The 24,733-nt window shown below is 46.9% G+C and overlaps 1 protein-coding gene across 1 annotated transcript in view; it reads right to left on the bottom strand.

Moving 5' to 3' along the window:
- Positions 1-24,733, bottom strand: part of EFCAB6 (EF-hand calcium binding domain 6) — a 221,107-nt gene that overhangs the window by 149,209 nt on the left and 47,165 nt on the right. Inside the window, exons 8-9 of the mRNA XM_032882820.1 lie at positions 13,431-13,567; positions 9,256-9,368 (exon numbers count right to left, since the gene is read on the bottom strand). Coding sequence (XP_032738711.1) covers positions 9,256-9,368; positions 13,431-13,567 — 250 coding nt within the window. The remainder of the gene's footprint in view (positions 1-9,255; positions 9,369-13,430; positions 13,568-24,733) is intronic.

Genomic DNA, 24,733 nt, shown 5'->3' with positions numbered 1-24,733 from the left:
AAAACACGGGAAAAAAAAAAAAGAAAAGAAAAGAAAAGCAAGAAAGAAAAAAGTAAAAGAAAAATAGCTTCCCCCGGTGGACCCCGCTGGCTATATAATGAAATACAAAGGCAGAACTTGGTCTGAAATTCTGTGGCCTTGGTGGGCCAGGCATTTGAAACTGGCATCTCCGAACACATGAGAGCCTCATCCAGTGACGGGGAAGCGAACCCACAGAACTGGGCTCTGACTCAGTTGCGGCCATGGAGCCCAGTTTTCTGACCCCGCATATTATGTGTGTGTTTCACTCCGCGGCACTGATGCTCTAACAGCGGTACACAGGGACACACGGCACACCGAGGGAAACCCGTTCTTGCTCCATAAACATCAGGCCTCGGGGAACTCACAGTCCAGGGACCCGTGTCATTAAATCCGCTACCCCAGACTAGCTACAGAACTCACCCATGCCTTGTTCAAGGGTGTGTCTTGTCATAGTCATGCCAGGCCTCACCCATCAGCCCAGCTTAATAATTCCTACCACCTGCTAATTTCTCCCAAAGGGTCTGTGCCGATGTGAACTGGGGTAAAGAGGAAATCCAAAGCTTACATGTGCACTTATGTAGGTCATCGGTGCACAGAAGTAACCCCACCTCCCAATGTCATTTCTTCAGGTGCCAGATAGATAGTGCTTTTGACAAGCAAGATGATGGCTTATTAGGACCATAAACATAGCAAAGCCAGAAACATGCAAAATGAACAGGAAACATTGTTCTATATATTTAGAAAAGTCAAAAGTTGTGGTCCCTGCAAATATTCAACCTAGAGACTCCCTGACATGGGTAAAAACAGGATCAAATCCACCAACAGCTTCTGGTAATGAGTCCCTGTAGAACACATTTTCCCCAAAAAGGAACTGACATGAGCAGATCATATCCTTATCATTCATAGTCTGTAGACAAAAGAAAAGCAGGAGTTCATATGAGAAATAGAATCAGATATAAAGAAGTATGTGGAATTACGTGCTTAAGAAAATGAAATTTTGGGGCGCCCGGGTGGCTCAGTGGGTTAAAGCCTCTGCCTTTGGCTCAGGTCATGGTCCCAGGGTCCTGGGATCGAGCCCTGCATCGGGCTCTCTGCTTTGTGGGGAGCCTGCCTCCCCTGCTCTCTCTGCCTGCCTCTCTGCCTACTTGTGATCTCTGTCTGTCGAATAAATAAAATCTTTTAAAAAAAAAAGAAAATGAAATTTTGGGAAAAATGCAAATAGAGGACAATTATTTTTTAAGATATTATTTATTTATTTTTAAGAGAGAGAGAAAGAGCAAGCATTAAGTGGCCAGGGGAGGGGCAGGAAACAAGAAGATTCCACCCTGAGCGTGGAGCCTGATGCAGGGCTTGGTCTCATGACCCTGAGATCATGACCTGAGCCGAAGTCAAGAGTCGGGCGCTTAACGTCCCGGGGACATAAACTTTAAAATTATTGCTCTCTTGAGAATATCTTCCCCAAATCACCATATAGAAAACAAGTATTATTAAGACACAGTAAAAATGTCATCCTAGAAAAATCAGAAATAGTGTAGAATTTACTTTTCTGTCCGTGTGCTTCAGGGTTGGAGTGCCAAGAGAAGAACCTCTCAGTGGAAGCTCCGATGTCAGATCCAGAAACTCTGCAAACAGTACGAAGGTAGGAGGCACTCACTCTGGATCCGCTCATGGACTCTGCAACCTTCCGTCAACAGCTGTTCAGGCCTGTGCTTTTGGGTCCCCATTTGCAAGAAGAAATGGACAGAAATGCCACAGATATGCCAAGAGGATTGATGTTGTGATGAGTGCGTAAGGCCTGGCACTCACCAGACACTCAGTACATATTAGCTACCTATTGATTGATGAGAAAGATCTCAAATGATCTTTCATCTGAGGAAAACAGTATCAATCAGGGAGAACAGTACCAATCAGAGCTAGAAAAACTCTGAAATTGGATGACAGAGCTCTGAAGCAAATCAGAAATAAAACTGTCTCAGAAACAAAGACTGAACTAAAAGGAAGACAAGAGCAAACAAACAACAGTAAGGAGGGTGAAAAAGAAAAAAACTGTATCAAGTAAACAAAAAAGAAAAAGGTAGGAAGGAATGCTTGCAAGAAAGTTACAGTCTAAAAAAGAAGACAGGAAAAGAAATCCAAGATACATGTAAAAGGTATCATTGGGAAGAAAATCTAACTACAGAATGGTTCAGTTGCTAAAAATTGCAATTCCAGAAGTCTTCCTGAAATAAAAGACTCAAACCTGCCAATTCAAATAGCATACAGATCCTTACAGAATCAATCACAAGTGTCCAACATCATGACTCATTCTAGCAAAATTACTGGGTTTAAAATAAAAAGAAAAAAAAATTACCTGGATATCTGAACAAAACGACCAAGTCTCTAATAAGGGAAATAAAGTCAGACTGTCATCAAACTTTTCTTCAGTAAAACTTTAAGTCACCACGTAATGGGTGAAAATATTTAAGATCCTGGGGCGCCTGGGTGGCTCAGTTGGTTCAGCAACTGCCTTCAGCTCAGGGCATGATCCTGGAGTCCCCGGATGGAGTCCTGCATCAGGATCCCTGCTCGGCGGGGAGCCTACTTCTCCCTCTGACCCTCCCCTTCTCTTGCTCTCTCTCTCTCAAATAAATAAATAAAATATTTTTTTAAAAAATTTAAGATCCTTAAGGAATGAAAATCTGAATCAAGGATTTTATATCCATAATGATTTTTTTGTTGTTTTTCATTTGTTTTAAACATTTTTATATAAATTCAATTAATTAACATATAATGTATTATTGGTTTCACAGGTACAGGCATGTGATTCTTCAGTCTTCTATAACACCCAGTGCTCATTCCGTCTCATTTTCTCCTTAACGCCATCACCCAGTTACCCCAGCAACCCTCCAGTAACCCTCAGTTTGTTTCCTCTGATGAAGAGTTCTTTATGGTTTGTCTCCCTCTCTGGTTTCATCTTGTTTCATTTTTTCCTCCCTTCCCCTACGATCCTCTGTTTAGTTTCTGAAATTCCACATGTGAGTGAAGCCATATGATAATTGTCTTTCTCTGATGGACTTATTTCATTTAGCATAATACCCTCCAGTTCTAGCCACATCATTGTAAATGGCAAGATTCCATTTTTGATGGCCGTGTAATATTCCACTGTAGATATACATACATCTTCTTTATCCCTTCATCTGTCGATGGACCTCTAGGCTCTTTCCGCAGTTTGGCTACCGTGGACGTTGCTGCCATGAACACTGGGGGCAGGTGCCCCTTCAGATCACTACATTCAGACAAACCGATTTTTTAACTGTACAGGCCACATACAGACTGTCATGAACATGTAAGAAATCAAAGGATGTCATTTTCATGAGCGCGTCACAAGAAATCTACCAGCGGACAAGCCTCAAATAACCTAAATGACAAGGGAAACCAAGCACATGAGCAGAATGGGATAAAGGTTCTCGCTCCTAATGCGGCAGTTATATGGAAGCCAAGTCCACACAGAAAGACCTACTCCCTTACTTACACAGAGAGAAATCAGAAGATGAATAGAAACCTAAAAGGACCTGCGACCTGTTCCATATAATGTCACTGTCTTCTTTGTTTGATCGATACCCTGAGCAACCTGTCTGCTGAGTTCCTTGGCTTTTTCCGAAACAGTTTAGTAAGGTGGGGATTCAAATTAGGCAACCCACGGTCCAGATGAAAGAATTCTCATGATAAGCCAACCCAGAAGGGATATGCTGATACTGTCATATCCAGACTTTGGGGCTGAGGATTTTGAGCCGATGGGATGGCAATGGGGAGGGGAGGGGAGGGGAGGGACCGGCAGGTGCCAGTGATTCCTCCTTCCCCACTACACACCAGTAAACAGACCCTCTGTGTTAACATAATGCAGCCCAAAGCCCCAAATGACTACAGCTGACCCCCGAGCAGCACGAGGGTTAGTGGTGCCAAACCCCACACAGTCAAAACCTGCATATAGCTTTTGACTCCCCCAAATTTAACTACTAATAGCAATAAGAACTTGAGCAAACACTGCAGGAACAGGAATATACAGAATGGCCAGATATATATCTCGTATTGAATCAAATTGACAATGTGTTTCATTGTGAGATGCATCATTATTTTATGTATCCCTAACGAACAGAAAAGTTGCCAATTACTGACAAGAAAATGGAAAAAAAAATGAGAGTTCCATGTTGGAACTGAAACTATTACACAACTTTTCCTACTTAACAATTCCTAATGACATAAGCAAAAATTAGAAAAATCAGGGGCGCCTGGTGGCTCAGTGGGTTAAAGCCTCTGCCTTCGGCTCAGGTCATGATCTCAGGGTCCTGAGATGGAGCCCCACAGCGGGCTCTCTGCTCAGCGGGGAGCCTGCTTCCCTTCCTCTCTCTCTCTGCCTGCCTCTCTGCCTACTTGTGATCTTAGTCTGTCAAATAAATAAAATCTTAAAAAAAAAAAAGGAAAAATTAGAAAGTAAGAATAAGTAAAAATAAATGAGTAAATAAGTAAAAAATGGAAAAAATCTACCAGTGTAGACTGAGGCAAGAAGAAACTATTAATTTAGGCAGCCAGAAAGTTCTACTTCCAATTATAGTGGATTGGCCCATATTGAACCTATCCTCTCAGCAGATAACAATTATAAACTCTGGTCAAAATATAAACAAAAAACTATCTGACAGCACTAGAGGGCAACTGACATCAACCTGAGTCCACGCTTGGAAAAACAGAGAAACACTTGATTGCATTTCTCTTTAGTTCTGGCTTTTTGCCTGAGGGCAGGTCTCAGCCAAACCGATGCTAAATGGATAGAATCTGGATATAAACCCAGGGTCCTGTTGGCTTTAGGAAACAGAAAACAGAGTTCAGGATTATACAGCAGCTGGAAAGTAAGAAAGTAAGGAAACCCCCAAAAAGAAAAGCACAGAGGAGGACTTCTAACATCTGTGCATAATTTCTGCCAAGATCTTGGGCTAACCCCTGAACAGGACTTATACAGCATATAATAAGACACCCAGCTAAGGCTAAAATAGCGCAACAAAGATTTCAAGTGTGAAAGTCCTCGGCGGGACAAAGTGCTTGAGTCCAGGCAAATCAACTGGCTGCTAAAACAAATGCTTAAATTCCTCAGAGGCACAAAAGAGAATGCACAGTCTCTACAGTGCAAGATTTACTCTACGCAGGATAAATTCTAAAACTGTGAGACATGGGAAAAATAAAACAAAACAAAACAGGAACCTGTGATCCCTGTTCAAGAAAAAAAACAAAACAAAACAAAATAAGGAATCAATAAAGACCAGACTCTGAGATGATCTAAATGTTGGAACTAGCAGATGAAAACTTTAAAACATTTAAAGTTTACATTTCAAAGTGTTTGAGAATATAAAGGAAAATATACTCTTAATGAGCAAACAGATAGAAAATCTCAGCAGAGCAAGAGAAGCTGCATTCTGTCTCTATAGCGTATATAAAAGCACAACGTGTAACAGCAATATAACAAAAGATAGGAAAGACGAATTGGAAATACTGATGGTAAAGTTCTTATACTTCATGTGAATTAGTATAATACTATTTGACGGTAGACTAATTAACAATGCATAATAGAATAAAAAGTATCCATTAACCCAATGTCCTTTTTTTTTTTTTTTTGGAAAAAAGGTTTTATTTATTTGACAGACAGAGATCACAAGTAGGCAGAGAGGCAGGCAGAGAGGAGGAGGAAGCAGGCTCCCTGCTGAGCAGAGAGCCCGATGCGGGGCTCGATCCCAGGACCCTGGGATCATGACCTGAGCCAAAGTCAGAGGCTTAACCCACTGGGCCACCCAGGCACCCCTACCCAATGTTCTTGAAATTAGGAAAACTCTACTGCAAAAGTGTCGGGGGCTGGTATAGGTGGACTGGGAAGAAAGGAGAGTATCGTAATGCAAAAGGCAAAGATCCCATCTTGGATAAAATGTAAAAGGTACATACTACTTTACAGAACATTTTATTGAGAACACACGTTCAGTAAAACAAGATGATAAAACAACAGAACGAGAGGGGAAAGTAATATAGTAGACCAAAGGAAAGGCCAGGATAGAAGTAATAAATAAAGTAGAAATAAAGTAGAAATAGCATGGAATAAAATCGACCTTGGCAAGAATCAAATTACAGGTACAGATAAAAGACCTGAGATGATCATTGTGACCTCAGAGGAAAAGATCAGAGAGAGTATAGAGCTTTGAGATCATCTGCTGCAGAAGACAAAGACCACCCAACATAAGGATAATTTGTATCACTGAAGTTAAAGATCAGAAAATTGAAACCAAAGATTTATTCAAAGATATATAATATTCCCAAAAAATCTTGAAATGAAAAAAATAATTGGATCTGCCGATTAAAAATACACTGTGCTTTGGAAAACATACCAAAGGCACAGCAGCAAGACCTAGCCTAGCTATGTTTCTGAAATTCAGGGACAAGTAATTCTTTGGGGAAGCCAGCTAAAAAAAGCACACCCCCAGTAAGAAAATTAGGCAAGCCTCAGGCTTCTCCATAGCCAGACTCAATATCACAGACCGTGGGTCAAAGTCTCTGACGTTTGGAAACTGGAAAGTGTGACCCACGGATATTGATATCCGTGATATCCAGCCAAGACATATTCGAGACTTCATTTCCATTCCTACTTTTTTTTTTTTTAAGATTTTATTTATTTATTTGACAGAGAGAGAGAAAGCACAAGCAGGGGAGCAGCAGGCAGAGGGAGAGGGAGAAGCAGGCTCTCCGTGGAGTGGGAAGCCCGATGCCGGGCTCCATCCCAGGACGCCGGGATCATGACCTGAGCTGAAGGCAGCTGCTTAACCCACTGAGCCACCCAGGCGCCTCAATTCCTACACTTCTTTAATACTCAAGGAAAAAAGAAAAGTAGAAAAGTAGAAACTTATGTAAAATAGCATCTATATGAACCCATTTTTACAAATGTCTTTCTTCCTCTGTGTCTCTCCTTTCCACAGATCTGCATAGAAAGATGCCCGGAATCATGCTGACTGGGGTTGAGTCTGGGGGCTGGGGTGGGCTCATTTACTTTGATCCTTTCACTTACCTGCCTTGGCGCCTGCCTCACCGGACTGTGGTGAATATGGAAAGAGACAGTACAGGAATGAGCTTAGCCTAAGGCCTGGCATGGAACAAATGTTTGGTAAGTGTCTGGTAACTTACTTATGATGCAAATTTTCTATAATCAAGCAAGACACCACTTTATGCTTCAAAATGCATGGCCTATGGGCAAAATGCATGGCCTGTGCTTTAGGCCAACACCATCCCCCGCCAAAGGCCCTTGGACCAGAATGCTCTCCTCCCCCCCCCATGCTTGTCACATGCATTCTGTGAATTCTGGTCCCGCAGAAGGGCCTCCTAGCTCTTACCTGGATACCCCTCTTCCTCCTGTGAACACCCCAGGACATTTTGTTCTTCCCTCTCAGGCATTTTAACAGTCTGCTTTGAAATTAAACAGTTCAAATATCAACTCCACCAAAATCACACTATATGACTTTGAGGACTTCATTTAGCACCCTTGAGTCCACATTTTGTCATCTGAGAAACGGGACAATAATACCCAACTCACAAAGTTGCTGAGTGTACAAAGTACAAAAGTACAAAAGTGCTGAGAGTGAAGACGTGGACAGACATTTCTGCAAAGAAGACATCCAGATGGCCAACAGACACATGAAAAAGTGCTCCATATCACTTGGCATCAGGGATATACAAATCAAAACCACAATGAGATACCACCTCACACCAGTCAGAATGGCTAAAATTAACAAGTCAGGAAATGACAGATGCTGGCGAGGATGCGGAGAAAGGGGAACCCTCCTACACTGTTGGTGGGAATGCAAGCTGGTGCAACCACTCTGGAAAACAGCATGGAGGTTCCTCAAAATGTTGAAAATAGAACTACCCTATGACCCAGCAATTGCACTGCTGGGTATTTACCCTAAAGATACAAACGTAGTGATCCAAAGGGGCACGTGCACCCGAATGTTTATAGCAGCAATGTCTACAATAGCCAAACTATGGAAAGAACCTAGATGTCCATCAACAGACGAATGGATAAAGAAGATGTGGTATATATACACAATGGAATACTATGCAGCCATCAAAAGAAATGAAATCTTGCCATTTGCGACGACGTGGATGGAACTAGAGGGTATCATGCTTAGCGAGATAAGTCAATCGGAGAAAGACAACTATCATATGATCTCCCTGATATGAGGGAGAGGAGATGCAACATGGGGGGTTAAGGGGGTAGGAGAAGACTAAATGAAGCAAGATGGGATTGGGAGGGAGATAAACCCTAAGTGACTCTTAATCTCACAAAACAAACTGAGGGTTGCTGGGGGGAGGGGGGTTGGGGGGGTGGGGTTATTATGGACATTGGGGAGGGTATGTGCTATGGTGAGTGCTATGAAGTGTGTAAACCTGGCGATTCACAGACCTGTACCCCTGGGGAAAAAAATATATGTTTATAAAAAATAAAATTTAAAAAAAAAGTGCTGAGAGAAATCAAAATTAAAATTAAAGCTTATAAAGTGTCTATAGAAAACATAATAAATAAATGCTTTTTATTATTATATTCTTTATTATATTCTTTATGTGACTTATTTTATGCCTCACCTGCCCTGTTTTTTAAAAATACACACACATACACCCGTATGCACATACTCCTTAAAGATAAGTATGTTACTGGGCTTTGAACCCAAGGAAGGGAGGAGTGGCCTGGCTTCACACGTACGTCTAATACAATACAGAAACTACACAGCTACTCGCCCTTTTATATAAAGATTTTTCCCATCACAAAAGGAGTAACAGGTTCATTATACAAATTTTTGAAAATATAGAAGCAGCAGAAAAAAGAACTAAACAACAACCCAGAGACACAGCACTTAAAGACAATCTGTATTCTAGAATTCCTTTCCCATCATTTACCGATAACCTGCGTACACTTGCCCTGTTACCATTAACCTCATGGAAATCATCACTTGTAGCTGCATGTTTTACCAGGTACATGTGCTGTGACTCCCTGAATCCTTCTCCTGTGGTTACACATTTATGTTATTCTTCTAAATAACAATGCCGTGGCTATCTTTGTGCATAAGTCAGTTTCCATATTTGAAAGTACTTCCTCAGAAGAGATTCAGAGAAGAGGGATTATCATGCCAAAGGACACTGAAATCTTTAGCTATATGCTTATGAAACGCTCACCTTGACTTCCCGCAGAATACCTAAGATTCAAGTCATTATTCATACTGAGGTTCCTCAAAAAAACGTTATAATCCACTGCAGTGTCCTTACCAATGTTGTAATGTTGTGCAAACCTGGAAGAGAAATGCTCTTTGGTAATCAGAAATTATGAGACAGAGAATCTGAAACGAAGCAAGGTCTCCTTGAACACCGGGGCTGGTATTCATTTTACCGTGCTTCTAGCTAGAGCTGAAATTCCAAAGTGAACCCCAGGAAGCATTACTGCAAGACGAAAACACACAGACCCTGCGGAGATCGCCGTCCTTGGCCTACCGATGCCCGTGTAAGATTCCAGTGGTACAGACACGTCTCAGGTCCCGGTTTTCTCCCTTCTCTGACAAGAGGAAGGGGAGGCCAGGGTTCAGGCTGCACGTGGACAGCAAAAGCGGGTCCCGCCTGCCTTTAATAATTACAGGGCAATGATCTGGACCTGAGTCGGTGAGCAGAAAGTCTCCATAACCAGAGACGGCTAGAGCTGGGGGTAGGGGGGACACAGCCCACCCTCTTGACCAAGCACAGCACATCACAGAGACAAACTGAGGCCCAGTTCTCTGTGTCAGGGGCAAAACTTGCCTTGAAGCATTCTATGATTTCCACAGAGAGAAAAGAACATTATTCAAACACATAACCAGGGTGCCTGGGTGGTTCAGTCAGCTAAGCATCGGTGTTCGGCTCACGTCATGATCCCAGGGTCCTGGGATCGAGCCCTGCATTGGGCTCCCTGCTCAGTAGAGTCTGCGTCTCCCTCTCCCTCTGTCCCTCCCCCCTGTTCATGCTCTCCCTCCCTCCCTCTCCCTCTCTCTCACATGCCCACATACTCTCTCTCTCAAATAAATAAAAAATTTTTAAAAACCAAAAAAACCACTTAACCAGTGTCTCTCCCTAAAATATACTGAGATACTCTTTTTTTAAAGTTCAGATAAATAATGTTTGGATTTTTTTTTCTTCTTAAGATGAATTTTCTATTATTCAAATCTGCCACTTGATAAATGGTTTTCTAGATGATTTCTGCATTATTGCATTTATAAAAAATTGACAGTTTTTAAATGTTTGGTTATATTATCTCCATATGTGTTGGTTTCTATAATTACCTAATTTCATGCTGCTTTCTAAAAATTTAGTAATTATCACTTAAAGTATTTGTTATTTTTCTGTTTTCCAAATTTAACAAAGAGTAATGTCATGTATTCATTTCGATGCATACCTTTTTTTTCCACTTTGATGAATCTTGCCTATTGTTCTAATAAGAAAAATTATCTGGAGATAGGATAGCTGCCAGATGCTCAGGTTCAAACTCCCCAAATAGCCACATCTTTCATCCACACTCTCTGTCTTGTGAAAATACGGCCATAGGCCTGGGGACCCAGGAGGCTGACCTCTTGTGCTCCTTCCTGTTTGGGCTGCCATCCTATGGAAAGCTTTGGCTTCTCTGCTGCTCCAGCAACATGTCCAGATCCTGATAAAAATCTCATCACCAACTTCCCTGTTCTCTGTAAAATTTCAGCATTTCTCCAGACTGCTATTTCCTCCAAGAGAATCCTGACCTCTCCTAACGCCCAGCCCCAGCCACCTTCATAATACCGGCCACATAGTCATTGAGGACACACAGACAGAATCCCATGGTAATATTTCCTACAGATGAAATGTCAAAAATTTAAGCCTCAGTACTGCCCAGACGTGCAGTACCCCATAGGCTTTTTTATAGGAATAAAGGCAGGGGAAGCAGCATCGTTCCTGAGGGCCGTTTTCCCAGAGCTCTGCGCTGGGGGCAGGAGAGCCCACACACCTGCACAGACCTGCAGACGAGTTGGTCGTGCAGGAAGGCCAACTGTAGGGGTCAAAGGGAATGACACCCATGGACCCATAAGCCTCTCCAGCATCCCCACCTACAACCAGCCATGGGCAATGGTGGGCTCAGGCAGCCAGCTGACCCCCAGTGAGTCTATTGGCTTTTCAGGCTGCTCATCCGTTATTTTATCGGGATTCAAATACTTCAGTCTGCAAGGCAACTGAGGGTGGGGGTGAGAGATGGGAAAGGAAAAGCAAAAGCAAAACCCAACGGGTCTCAGGGCGGTGTGATTAAGTATAAAACTGGCGATGATTTTCTCTCTCGCCTCTTCTCCATACACGCTGCGTGGTGTTCTGCTGCCCAAAGAGAACTGTTTTCCCAGGAGTAAAGCGCATTCCTGACATGTCCATGACCGTGACGGTCACTGCGGGACGAGCGCCTACTCTGTGCCAGGAGCATCACAGGCCCACTGTGCGCATCATGGGGAATCCTAGCTCCAGCCCTGCAAAGTGGGCTCCTCGGTCTCCACTTCTTTAAGAGGAAGCTGGGTCTCAGAGAGGCCCAGGAGCCTCCGGAGGTCCTAGACCCGGGAAGGGCGTCCCCAGACCTGACCCCAGGCATGCCAGATTCTACAGGCCAGGCAGGCATTTGCCGCCACCCTGAGAGGCAGAGGCTGGTGTTGAAGAGAAGGCTGTTTCCGATAAAAGAAAGGATTCAAAAATGCATTGTGTTTCCTGCTCAAAAACTAAAAAGGCCAAGTTAATACTGAAGCATCTTCTCAAGGAAAGAGTATATTCTTGAGCCTCAATAAAGAAAAGCATTAAAGCAATCGAAGAAATGGTCTACTTTTGATCTTCTGCGTTTCTGTTCTAAAGAAAAGCAATTCCATTATGTTAAGTTTCTCAAGCCTTATCATGAAAACAGTATTGTTGCCGAGGCTTAAAAAAAAAAATCTCAAATAAAAATTTGTGGAGTTCTTTATTATTCGATACTTACGAGATGGGGAAACAGACAGTAACATTTTTTATAGATTTACTAGGTTGGAGACTGCAGTGCCAAACACAAGGTTTATTGTCAAATAAAACACTGTTTTGTTTTTTGATGGCCTGTTTTAGAAGAGTGTTGCTTCTGTTCTATAATTGCGTGCACAAAATTATTTAATTTGTTTTGTTTGGATCTTATTCTGGACACTTTCCCAGTCGGAAAGATATAAAAATTAAAACATCTATTATGTCCTTTTATATTCTGAGGTGGGTTATAAAGAGGAAGAAAGAAGAAAATATTCAAAAGACCAGGCAATACATATTTTTTTTAAAAAGTCACCTTGTTTCTCAGCCCCCATGATGCCCAGGCCATGGTCACATGCCCCCTATGCTTGCTTGCCACAGGAGCAACTTCCTGCACTCCTTCCAGAAGCAATGTTGTCTTTATGACACTGTGTGAGCGCAGCCACCAGTGTCATCGGGATTTATAACTGCGGTGTGATGTGAAACTCTTCGGCTCAGAGTGAAATAATAACGCTCGGTACTTCTGTTAACAGCCTGGGGGATACTTAGAAAGGGGGGAAAAGGCAGGAAGAGGAAGAGAGTCTGTTGGCCAAGTACCACAGAAATGAAGTTAAATGTGGGCCCCCTTCTAGTGGCTTCCATTCAAAGCTCAGGCAGCCACAGAAGCCAAACCTTTGGCTTCTTCTAAATGATCTGGAGTTTATTGGATGCTCAAAACAACAAAAAGACGAAGCCCATGCAGATTTCCACATGCTGCCCTCAGAGGAGGAGCAGGTGCGGGGGGTGCGGAGGGCTTTCGAAAGCCGTGAAACAGCTAAACGTTTAGTTATTCACTGTCCCCCTGGCTGCAGTGTCCCCTGGACCCCAGCAACAACTGTCCTCAGGGGAAAGTTAAGTTTCTGTTATTATATCAGGAGGGAGAGCCAACAGGGAACACTTCGACCAAGGAATAATTCCTGAAATTTGTTCTCCTCTATCCCCGGGCTTTGAGTCAACATCAACTGTGAACTGGAAACACGGGGGACGGCGGGCGTGGAGCCAACCAGGGAAGGAGAGACAACTGGTGATGGATTACTGAAATAATCAAGATGTGTTCTGATCTGCAGGCCAGATGACTGCCACCCTGGGGACTCTCAGAATCCGAATCATTAGCTCTAGGATCTGCGCACTCGCGGAGAGCGCCACCAACAGAGGAGACATGCCTCAAGCGCCTCTTTTAAATAGTCAAGACAGAGCCGGGGGAGGGGGTGATGTCTGGTCCCAGTGCACCTGCCAGGCCCCACTTTGAAACTGGGCTAAGTTCTACTGAGCCACCTCTCCCCAGATCTCCGCTCACTTACTTTCTGTATTCGTCACTTTTCATCTTCAAACAGAAGGTCTCCAGAACTTTCCTCAGCTCACAGGGTTGGATCAGACCAGTCTTGTTAACATCAATGAGCTTCAAGGCTTTGATAACAGTTTTAATGTTTTTGAAAATCTGTGTAGGAAAAAGTGATTTTGGAGAAGTCAAAAGACCCTGTGTTAAAAACCAAAATGGTCATTAAAAAAAAAATGTGAACATTTTTAAGTACTTCTTGTAAAATAAATGTTATCAAAGACTCACAGTTGCAGGTATTGCAAAATGATATGTCTATGGAAAAAAGAATACTTTGCACTTATTGAATGTTTGTAAAGCCATTTTCTCTGTAAATGGTCTCAGTAAGTTTTTAAAAACTATTTCTGATGTAAAGCAGTAAGTCTCATACACAATTCATTCCCTTTTAGAGCCATGTGAAAAATCTTTTTTTTTTGTTGATTGGTGCTTAAAAACTATAGTTCAGGCAGGGCTGAATTTGGACGATCTTAATTTTTCCACAGCTACATGCATGTTTTTACTAGGAGCTGCAAAACAGTACTGTACCTTTCAACCCCTGAATTTGAAAAAAAAAAAAAAAAAAGAATTGTAGAAAAGTTGCATAGATGTCTTTCCCAAATTCAGCAAGGGCATATTTATTGGGCACACAAACATGAAAGGCATTTGGTTGAGCCAAATGGGGATGTGGGGATTCAGAGTGCTAAGCTATGCGCTTACCCCAAAGCTACTGGTACTTACAGGACAGGAACCTCGCCAGGCCTCACGGGTGCCAAGCACGGAGCTATGTGATCAAATCCCCCCAACCCACAGGAAGGAAGTATCACTCCCTGTTGTTAGATAAAACTGAGGTTCAAGGAGGCTACATGAGTCACCGGACATCACCTGCATTGACAGCGATGATACCAGGATTCTAACGCAAACCCACCCTTTAGCCATGGTACTGGAGGAGGAGACAAGACATAAAATAAATATTCGTGAAGCTGAGCTGTGGGAATGAGAGCCAGGTAACACGGAGAGCACAGAGCTGGAGGCCTTCACAGAAGGGAACGGGCACTTCAGGCCTGGGTCATCCGGGAGGCTTCCTGCAGGAGGAGGCATCTGAGCTGAGAGGGGTGGCTAGGGCAGGACAGGAGCGCATTCTGCACGGTGGAACGTGACGGCTGGGGATGGGATTGTGGATGAAAAGTGATGCAGGACTGGCACAGTGGGGCCTTGCCAGGTCTGATTCTGCTGCCCTGGGCTAGATCAAGTCCATCCCCCGTCTAGAATCGGGTGATCAGTGCCTCTCAAGGAAGAGGTATGGGAAAACACTAAGAGGAGCAGGTTGTTTTTTTTTTTCTTGTTATTAATATCCCTGTCTTCCTCAACACTTCTTCTGCCAGCTCCCCTCACTGGACTCTGTCTGATTGGGGAGGAACCCCCAGCAGCCTGCTCCTGGGGTGGCTGCCCTCGTGCTCACACCTGAGGAACCACGAAGCTGGTGGGAGGACGGCCACTGCTCCCTCTTCTCCCTGGCTGCTTGGACCTGAGTCCCAGGCCCTCCTGGCTGGGCTGTGAGAGCCTGACATGCCGCCCCTACTTTTGGGACCCCGCAGAGTTCCCTACAGATGACTTCTGAGCCCAGGTATCTCAGCTCCCCGTCCTCTGCTCAGCCAGACGTCACCTCTCCCTGCTCAGACTCCACACCATGTCATCCCCAACGACTGCCACTCTCTAAAATCAAGCCCCATGCTCCAACCACCCCCCCACCCTCCAGCCGCCTCGTTCAAGTGCAGGACCCCACAGCCTTCTCCCCAGCAGGGCTCCTACCTGCCACTCAGTTCCTGGGCACAACTCCCTGTCGCTCCCTCCCAACCACCCTGTCCCTGTAGTCACCACTGCGTATGTGCCCCTCTGCCCGCCTCAGCCCTGGGAAGCCTGCACCCAGGTTAAGCCAGCTCAGCGCCTTTTCCAAGCACCTGATGTGACCCATTCGACGCTCTCCTGGGTCCCCTCACCCGAGGGCGCTGTGTGTTCCTGCTTTGCTGTGTTAGTCCCTCGCCACCCCATCCCGAATCTGTCTACCTTCTCCCTGCTTCTAACCTCCCTTCCCATCCCCTCTCCTTCCCACCACCGACAGCTATTTACAGGAAAGACAGAAATGGCCGTAAGGTGACAGCCAATGGCCTGGTCCTCCCCAGCATCCGTTGGGACTCCAAACCCATGGGAGGGGCCTCCCCTCCTGTGTCATGATGCTGCCTACCAGACACTCCTGAGCCCACCCCACAGCCACGCTGCCTCACTCACATCTCCCCACAAGCCGCGACCCTCCAGGCATCCCAGACTGGGTCCTGGCAGCTCTCCCACCTCCTCTCCCCCACTGCGTTCCGCCCACCCCGCTCGCTGCTTTGGGGCCACACACCAGCCCCTCCACAGTGCCGGGCTCCTCCTGCCTCAAGGCTTTTGCCTTTGCTGTTCTTTCCGCCTAGAACATTCTTCCCTGGATACCCACTGCCTCACTCCCTCACTTCATCCAGATCTCGGAGCACCTGTCATCTTACCAGAAAGGCCTTCCTGACCACAAGGGTAAGTTAGGACCCCACCCCCCACCCCCCACACTCTGATCCTCGTCTTCCCAGTACTTCTCAACAACTGATTTCATGCTCATCTTGACTGTCCGTCTGACTCTCCCTCGGGAATGTCAGCTCCCGGAGCTGGGTTCAGAGCTTTGGCTCCGGGGTCTGGCTCAGTAACTGTTTGAGTGAATGAATGAATCTCTCTTCTTTTGGGGAGAAGGCCACACCCTGAGGAAGCTTTGCTATCCCCCCTCAGGGCCGATCCTGGATGTAAGAATGCCTCGGTCTACCATTGATGGAATAATGATTCTAATAATATCATCCTTGAACAACTATCAGTGGAATGTCTGTTCTGTGCAAAGCCCCATGCTAAATTCTAGACGCATCTCCCACTGCTACCAGCCGGGGAGCGCTGGCTGAAACCATCTTACTCTCCCACCCTGGGAATGCCCAGCGAGGAGGAGGGGGCATGGTGTCCGCGGCGGCGAGGCTGGCTCTCGGGTGTCCTCCCTCAGCCCAGCGGCTTTGTCTCAAAGAGCAGAGCCGCGACCGCCGAGCGCCCTTGCCCGGCAGTCACACGGGACCCACGGCACCTTGTCTGCTGCCAAATCCCGATTCACCTCTTCTGGTAAAACGGAGGACATGAGGCGATGCGCTTTTTTAAACCCCCGAAGCAGCCCATATGGGTCTCCAGCGTGGAAAGCCAGGAAGCCGTGAGTCTGGCACAGAACTCACACCCACCAGAGGTATGTCTCCAAGTTTCTTATCATTTGTCAGACTGAAGTTTGGCAAGATCTGAATTGAGCTGCAGATGGCGGGGCTTATCGAAGGCGGGCGAGTTAGGGCCACGGTGTACAAGACTTGTCCTGTCCGTGACAGGAGAGAAGAGGAAAGCATACAGGAGCCAAGTGGCTGGGGTCACAAGAGGGACTGTGTCCCTGCCCTACCCCATTTCCCTGTTCCCTGGAAAAGGGAGGAGAGGCAGGAGACGAAAAGGTAAAGACAGAAAAATAGGATGGCGTGGGCAGCCTCTAGCTCCTTTCTAGGCCAGCGAGACGTGTGCCATTTTGGTAGAAGTGGACACGTCTGTATTAAGAGCCACTGTCTCTGAGCCTCCTGCTTACCCCCCACGCCAGCTCCAAATCCCACAATCTCGCCCCCTCCCACAGTCCCTGGGCTCCAGCCACAAGGAACTACCCAGATTCACAAGCACGGCAGGCTCTCCCGCATATGCTGGAAAGTTCTCACCAGTCCTGCGAAGCACTCCTTGATCTGACCCTCCCTACCTCTCAACCCCACCCCTGCTACCCTTCCCTACTCTTTCTGCTCCGGCTGCCAGGCCTCCTTGTTCTCTCTCCCCCGTACCATGCACACTCACCCTTCAAGACTTTTGCATCTCCGATCTCTTCCTCCCGACAGCTCCCTCCTGGCCTTCATTCAGGTCTGTCACACACCACCTGCTCCCCACTGAGGGAGGTGCGCGCAAAAGTTCGCTCTCATCCCTTCCTGACCCCTCACTTCCTCTTAGTGTTCGTCTATGCCTGGACCACTTCACGTTTCTTTCTCTCTGTTGCAGGCCGGTCTGCTGCCCCTTCCCTGATCCTGCCACTGTTCCTTTGAGAGCCTGAGCCCTCCCTCTGGCTTTCCTAATTACACTTCCATCCCAGCGCTGAAGCCCAAACTTCTGTCTTGTCATCCGTGTGTGTTCCTGCCTGAACCAGGTCCCCAGCTCCCTATCCAGCCTCTGCTCTCCTGGGCTCCATCCCTCAATCCCCACTGCTTTGCAGGAAGGGACTCCAGAGGGCCAAGCCCAGGGAGAGAGGCCAAAACTGAGGCACAGTTAGCGAACAGAAAGGAGCCACTGCCCGTCGTTTCCTCCTTCCAAACCCAGCAGGTTGTCCTGCCCAGGACAGAAAATGAGCTCTTGCTTTGCTTCAACCCAGAGGTGGGCCTGAAAGGGGGGCACTCCAAGCCTGATGTCCCAGCCTCTGGACACCTGACTCCCTCTGCTGTGCCCCACATGTGGTGGACTCTTGCCTCCACCTCTTTTTGTACACCTGCAAGCTAGAAATGGTTTTTACACTTTTTAATGGTCGAAAAAAGTCAAGAGAAGGGTATTTGTGACATGTGAAAGGTGAGTTTCAAATTGCAGTATCTGTAAGTCAATGTTATTGGTGCCCAGACAGGCCCGTTCAGTTGCACGGTGGCTCTGGCTGTGTCCCCTACAAACAGTGGCAGGGCAGAGTAACGTCTGGCCCATAATGACAGCAAGACTTCCTAGCTTTACAAAGCAAGTTCGAGGTGCCTGTTCCACTCCCCCCAACACACTCCCACTTCTATGGAGGTGGTGGTAAGTGTTGGGAGCTTTTTGTGCACCAGCACAGGGGAAGCCCTGAGGATTTAAAAGAAAACCAAAACAATAGCTACTTACACCTTTAAATTAAAGACTCTTTGGGAGCCAGGAAATGGGCCTGAGGCTATGAAGGAGCTGCTCTCTGTCTTCTCTTCCCAACCATCTTCCCCACCTCCAGTGCCAGACTCAGTCCCAACACCTTCTCTCCCCGCCCCCATCCCCAGGCCCAGCCATGAGCTGCTGCTCATGGCTCTCTGAGCCCCATGACAGGCTGGGTGCTGGCCACCACAGCCCCAGCTCTCCACCCCCCCACCTCCCCCAGTTAATGCTAGCTGGCAGTCTCCCCCTCATCCTGGTCCCCACTCCTCCTTCTCCCTCCCTGGCCCCCACTGCATGGAGCCCCCTGCCTGGAGTACCACAGGAGGGCAGTATGTGACCCTCTCCATGTCCTTGTAGCCCCAGGCTGGGGAGATGCCCAAGGACAAGGGGGGTGATGGGTTGGGCAGTGAACCAAGCATCTAGGGAAGAGAACCACAGTGAGGACAGACTAAAAAGCCTAGATTCTTCCATCTGGACAGCAGGGCTGGGGAATCGCGGGCTGGAAAGCTTTAAGTTCTGCACTGTGCCTACACAAGCCAGGACTCATTCACCTAACATTCCCAGAACAGAAACGAAGCCCTATTTCACATGGGAGTGACATGAAATGGGGGGGGGAGGGGACAAGAGCAGCAAAATTAAAATATTCAAAAAAAGATTTAGATGAATTTATGGAAGGCAGACTCTTAAGTGCTATTACAAGAAGCAGAGAACATCTGACCTTAAAGAGTGAGGCGGGGACACGGGGAGGGGGAGGTAGAAACCTCCCACAGGCATGATGGTGAGCCACACTGAGAACCACAGAAACTGCTCCTGGCGGCAGCGGCTCCCCATCCCCACCACAACGCCAGCGCCTCCGTGCCTCCCTCCCTCCTTCCCCACGAGGACCTCCAGACAGTGTCGCCATGACCAGACACTGGCTCTGAGCTGAGACTTCAAATCCCAGCTCTGCGCTATTTTTCAGGTAACCCTGCAGCAGTAACCTGACCACAAAACCTCAGTATCTTCATCTGTGAAATGGGAGTGAATAAGGGGGCCCTGTCAGCTGTGGTTGGGAGGAAAGGAGCTCAGGTGTGCAAGCACCTCAGGTGGCACCTCAGGTGGCACCTCAGGTGGGGGGGGCGGCTGCAGACTGGGACCAAAGGCTGAGGACAGAGTTCCAAATGACCAAACATCCGCATACCCGTGTCAAGAAATACTGAGTACCGGGGTGCCTGGGTGGCTCAGTGGGTTAAGCCTCTGCCTTCAACTTGGGTCATGATCTCAGGGTCCTGGGATCGAGCCCCACATCGGGCTCTCTGCTCGGCAGGGGGCCTGCTTCTCCCTTCTCTCTGCCTGCCTTTCTGTCTACTTGTGATCTCTCTCTCTCTCTCTCTCTCTCTGTCAAATAAATAAATAAATAAATAAAATTAAAAAAAAAAAAGAAATACTGAGTACCGCTGCTCCTCCCGCCCCAGCCAACTCCTCCAACCCCTTCACTGCCCCCCTGCCCAGCCCATTAATAGGAGCCTTGAGAGGACATAAGGTCTTCGGTAGGCAGGAGTCTAGAACCAAGAATAGGGCCTGGATTAATGAATATTTGTTGAATGGATGAATGTATGTATATATAAATAAATGGAGGGATGGATGGACAGGTGGATGGATGGATAGATAGATGAGAGGGCGGATGGATGGAGAGATGATGCATGGATGATGGACGGATGATAGACRGAYGGATGGATGGATGGATGGATGGATGATGATGGATGATAGATGAGAGGGCAGATGGATGGATGGATGATGGGTAGATGGATGATGGGTGATAGATGGGTAGGGGATGGATGATGATGGATAGATAGATGAGAGGGTGGATGGATGATGCACGGACAATGGATGGATGGATGGATGGGTGGATAGGGTGACTGCAGTATTCATGGAGAAGAAGCTTCAGTAGGCCAAGGAAATCCTTGTACAGATAGGCCAGGAACCTGCAAGAAGGGGCATTTGGGCATCTCATCTCCTAATGGACTCAGTGATCTGCTGTACACCTTCCTTGGGAAAAGAACTGAGAACAGGTCAGAGACAGCAGAGCGGAGTGGGAGGGGCCAATGAGTGCCAAGTGCATACCTACTGTTGTCATAGATGACATGTAAATTTCCAATGGATTGACTGGAGACCAAGGCAGAAGGCCTGAATTGTCCCCCTCCCAGGGGCTGCTCCTCAAGTGAGGGGACCCATACAGCCTGAGGATATGCAGTGAACAACCCAGCGTAGAGTTGAGAAGGTCTAGAGGAGTTATGCCAGAGGTGACCCTCCTCATCAGGGAACCGTACAGTCCACAGGACCCCCCACCAGCACAATCCTAATAACTCCCCATGTGCTGCCCACAGAGGACACCAGGACCCCAGTGAAGGAAGAGAAAGGCATACTCCCTTTCCTCAGCCCTCATCAAAGACCCCAACTACAACCAGCGGGGAGAGGGAGAGAAGGACCAGCGAGTAAGCAGGGGGCAGGCCTCTCGGTTAGGAAGAAGGGAAAGAGATGGCCAGCGGGCCTGGAGCTGAGCTCAAGGTTGAAACTGGACTGGCCTGTGCTAGACTTTTATAACTAAATGTGACCAGAAAGCCATGAGATCTGCCTAAGATACCCTTAAGGAATGGAAAGGCAGATTTGCTAACGCCTGCTTGAGAACAGTGAGAAGAGCACAATCAAACTGCTTCATATTTGTGTCCCACTGAGATCAGATGGTTCAGTAAACCGCTAACAGTGGCTGTTATTAGTTCGCTATAGTTCTTTGTTTAAAATTCTTTTTATAGCACTTTGAGCTCCAGGAAAGAAAGCTGTGAACCCAAATAAATATGACCACCCAGACATTAAAAGAGGTGAGAAAAAGCCTAATGTTTCCTCCCAGAAGGCCAGAATTCTCAAGCTGCAAATAATCCTTATTTAGGCCCGGCTCTGATGTGGCCCTTACCGGAGGAAGGCCACGCTTCTTCACGCCAGAGCGCAGCCCGCCCAGTAAACTCACTTCGACTGTCCACAGTGGTTCCTTCCCTGGTAAGCTCTTTTCTGCTCTGTTCCTCCCCCGGAACCAGGCTTCCTTGCCCAGTGTCTAGCAGAAGGGGGTGAGAATGGCCTCCTACCCGCCTGCCTGGGGACTGAACCCCAAGGGGAGGGGGCTTCTAGCAGCTTCTATGTCTTGGCACTGCAGCAAAATGGAAGGGTTCAGCATCCACGGCTGCCAGTCTGGCACCTTTCTGTCATCACGACTACATTCATTTTAAATTTAAGGAGTAAATTTTTTAAATGAAACCATGAAAAAGGATTTTTCTTACAATAAACACATCAATGCTCATTTTCCTTATTATTCTACTTTTGGCTATTTCGTATAAAATCTTTAATTAAAGTTTTTCTTTGAAATTGTCATTATCAACCCAGAAGAAAGAAAGAGGGAAAAAAAAGAACAACACAGCTGTGCAGATATGAAGAGCTATTCAGGACTAAATGAACTGGAACGAAGTAAGTAGCTTGACTGTTATGTTCTTACTTTTGGCTCTGTATTCTCCATAGCACAGTCGAGCTTGTCACTTTCTATCGATTCCATCTGTTTACATTCTGCAGAGTATTGGCTGCCTACCGTGAACATTTCCTATTTACCAGCTGGTAGAGATGAGCCAAACCAGATAGGAAAAAATTAGACTACATTCAGAACCCCATAAACACAAACTTTCAATTTGGGGACATGTGGGAGGAGCGGCGGCCGGGCATGGCTCACCTTTAACAAAGCCTTCGCCTCTGCGCCCAGGGCTGACGCTCCCTCTCCTTGCTTTGGCGCCCCGCCTGCCCCCACCATGGGCCCAGAATGATGCATGTAGTTTTTGAATGCATATAAATCCTGCCTTTCCCCCAAATTGAACAAGCTTACACAAAAAGACATTGAAATGAAATCCATGGGAACAGAGAGAACGGAGTTAAAGAAAGAGCTAAAGAAAGCATTCTGAAAGTCAGAGTTGCTCCAAGGGAGCAAAGCTCCGAAAACTCTGGCTTTGGGTTTCCTTGTAGCCAAGGTGAAGAGGGAAACTTGCTGTCATATACGCCAGAGGCCATGTCCGCCTTCTCCCACATTTGATTTTCATTTTCAAAAGGCTTACCTGCAACATATAAAGACTTCTAATAAGAAATTTTAGCTGCTGTTGAAAACTTCTGACCCAGCTAGGAAAATAAGCCCTACGTCTAAACATCGAAGGCTTTCAACACGTGCTGAATCTAGAAGCAGCGTTTCCTGAACCTCCTTTCTTTCGAATCCAGCCCACACTCATAGGATGGGAGCTCTGTCCCAGGTACTGCAGGAGGAACGCTGGGGCCCTTGTCACCCTAACCCCAGATCACTCACAGGACAGAGCTGCATGCCAGGAGGTACAAGCTCCCCCCACCCAGGAACTCCATGGTTTCCCCAAACACCTGAGGTGCTCGGCAAAGGTAGGCTGTTCCTGTCGAGTGACTTGCAAGGCCTAGTCCAGTCATCCTCCCGGCCACTGTGTCCATGACACTGCTGACAGCCATCTCCGAAATAGCCACTTCCTCGTCGGAAATTGGCAATGAACCTCCACCACCGGCCCCCCAGCCCCATGCTTTAGGGGTCACACCTGACCTTCAAATAATTCCATCTTTTCCTCCATTCTACCTTCCAAAAGTGTTCTGTCCCGTCCTACCTTGAGAAGCAGAACTCTCCACAGGATGGTCACAGAGCTCATCTCCCCACTGCCCCGGCCGCCTCTCCCCTTGTCCCTACCTCCATATCCTCTTCTTGAGCCAGAGTGCGATCCTGACAGCGCCCCATATCTCACCCCCTCCTCCATCCTCATCACCCTGAAACCCTGTCCGTGGCTCAACTCAAGCACCAGCCTCATCTGAAACCAGGCAGTGTTTTCTGGCTACTCCAGTGACTGTCCACTTTTGCTACAGAACCGTTTATCCTTTCAGCAAGTGTTTCCTGATGGTCCCATCAAGAGACAGGATCTGTTCAAGGCACTAAAGTTAACACCAGCGAGCATGACAGAGAAGGCACTTACTCCCCAGGAACACACATCCTGGTGATAAACAAGTACACAAACAAGTCTCATAACACTCAAAGTCTCAGGGAAAATATGGAATTTTAGAGAGGTCAGTCAAACACATCTGCACGCTGAGCGCCATCAGCCCGGATGTGTGTCTGATGCTTCCTCTATGGGCCACAGCAGGCCACGGGCATCCTACCCAGGGGAGTCTGATGAGATCTGACGTGTGTTTTGCACAGGTAAGTCGGGGTGTCGTGTGGAAGAGAGATTGTAGGGGGCGTGAGCAGGAGCAGGAAAAGCGGTCCAGGAGTTCCTGACAAAGCGCAGGGTGGGCGTGACGGTGCTAGCAGGGAGATGGATGCGCTCCGGGATGGCACATGGGACACAGCAGATGAGCTGGATGCAGGAGCAGGGCCAGTACAGAAACACCCGCCTCTAGACGGACCCTAGGTTGCAACACAAACGATTCCATGCACGGCGGCACCCTTCACTCCAACGCCGGGGTGACCGAGGAAAGAAGGCTGCCCGGGGAAGCCTAGGACGACCAGCAGAAGGTCCGGTCTGCTCTGTGGATGGTGCCGAGTCTGGAGCCCAGTCGGAGATAAATCGCGGAGTCCTCCAGAGCGTGGCCTGCTCTGTGGCCTGAAACCAGAGGCGACCACAAACTATCATTTCCCCTTCCCCGGGACAACTCCTGTCTTATCTCCTCCAAATGCAAACTCCAACTCCTGCTTTTTTGAGCAAGTTCTAGGCTCCAAGATCATTTTATATTGATTGTCACCAAGAGCCTCAAGATCGGAAAAACCCTGCACTATTATTCTTTCCCCACTTCACGGCCGAGGACACAGTCCCCAGAGGGACTGGCTTGCTCAGGGCCACACACACGGTGAGGGCTGGCGCTCTGTGCACACCCAGCTGGGGAAGCCCACGTGCTCCAGCCAGCCTCCCCTACCATATTGATCGAACTACTGAACATACAAGAAGATTTAAAAAAAGAAGAAGAAGATTTTAAAAAGATTTAAAAAAAGAAGAAGAAGATAAACCGCCTGAAATGATGCAAATTCTGATATAACCAAATCTTTGCTTTAGCTTCCTGATGAAGTCTTTAGTAAATTAATAATAGAACCACCAAAAATAGGTCCTGGGGTAGGAGCATTTTTGATATAATTTTTTTTTCTAGAATGGCAACTGATTATTTTGTTATGTGAAATTCTCTAGATCAAAATGTAAGCACTCCTCTTCATTTAGT

This window comes from Lontra canadensis, unplaced genomic scaffold, assembly GCF_010015895.1.
Source record: "Lontra canadensis isolate GAN:19392208 unplaced genomic scaffold, GSC_riverotter_1.0 scaffold84, whole genome shotgun sequence".
Classification (NCBI taxonomy): Eukaryota; Metazoa; Chordata; class Mammalia; order Carnivora; family Mustelidae; genus Lontra; species Lontra canadensis.
The sequence above is the reverse complement of the archived record's forward strand: the minus strand, read 5'-3'. Positions and strand labels throughout refer to the sequence as shown.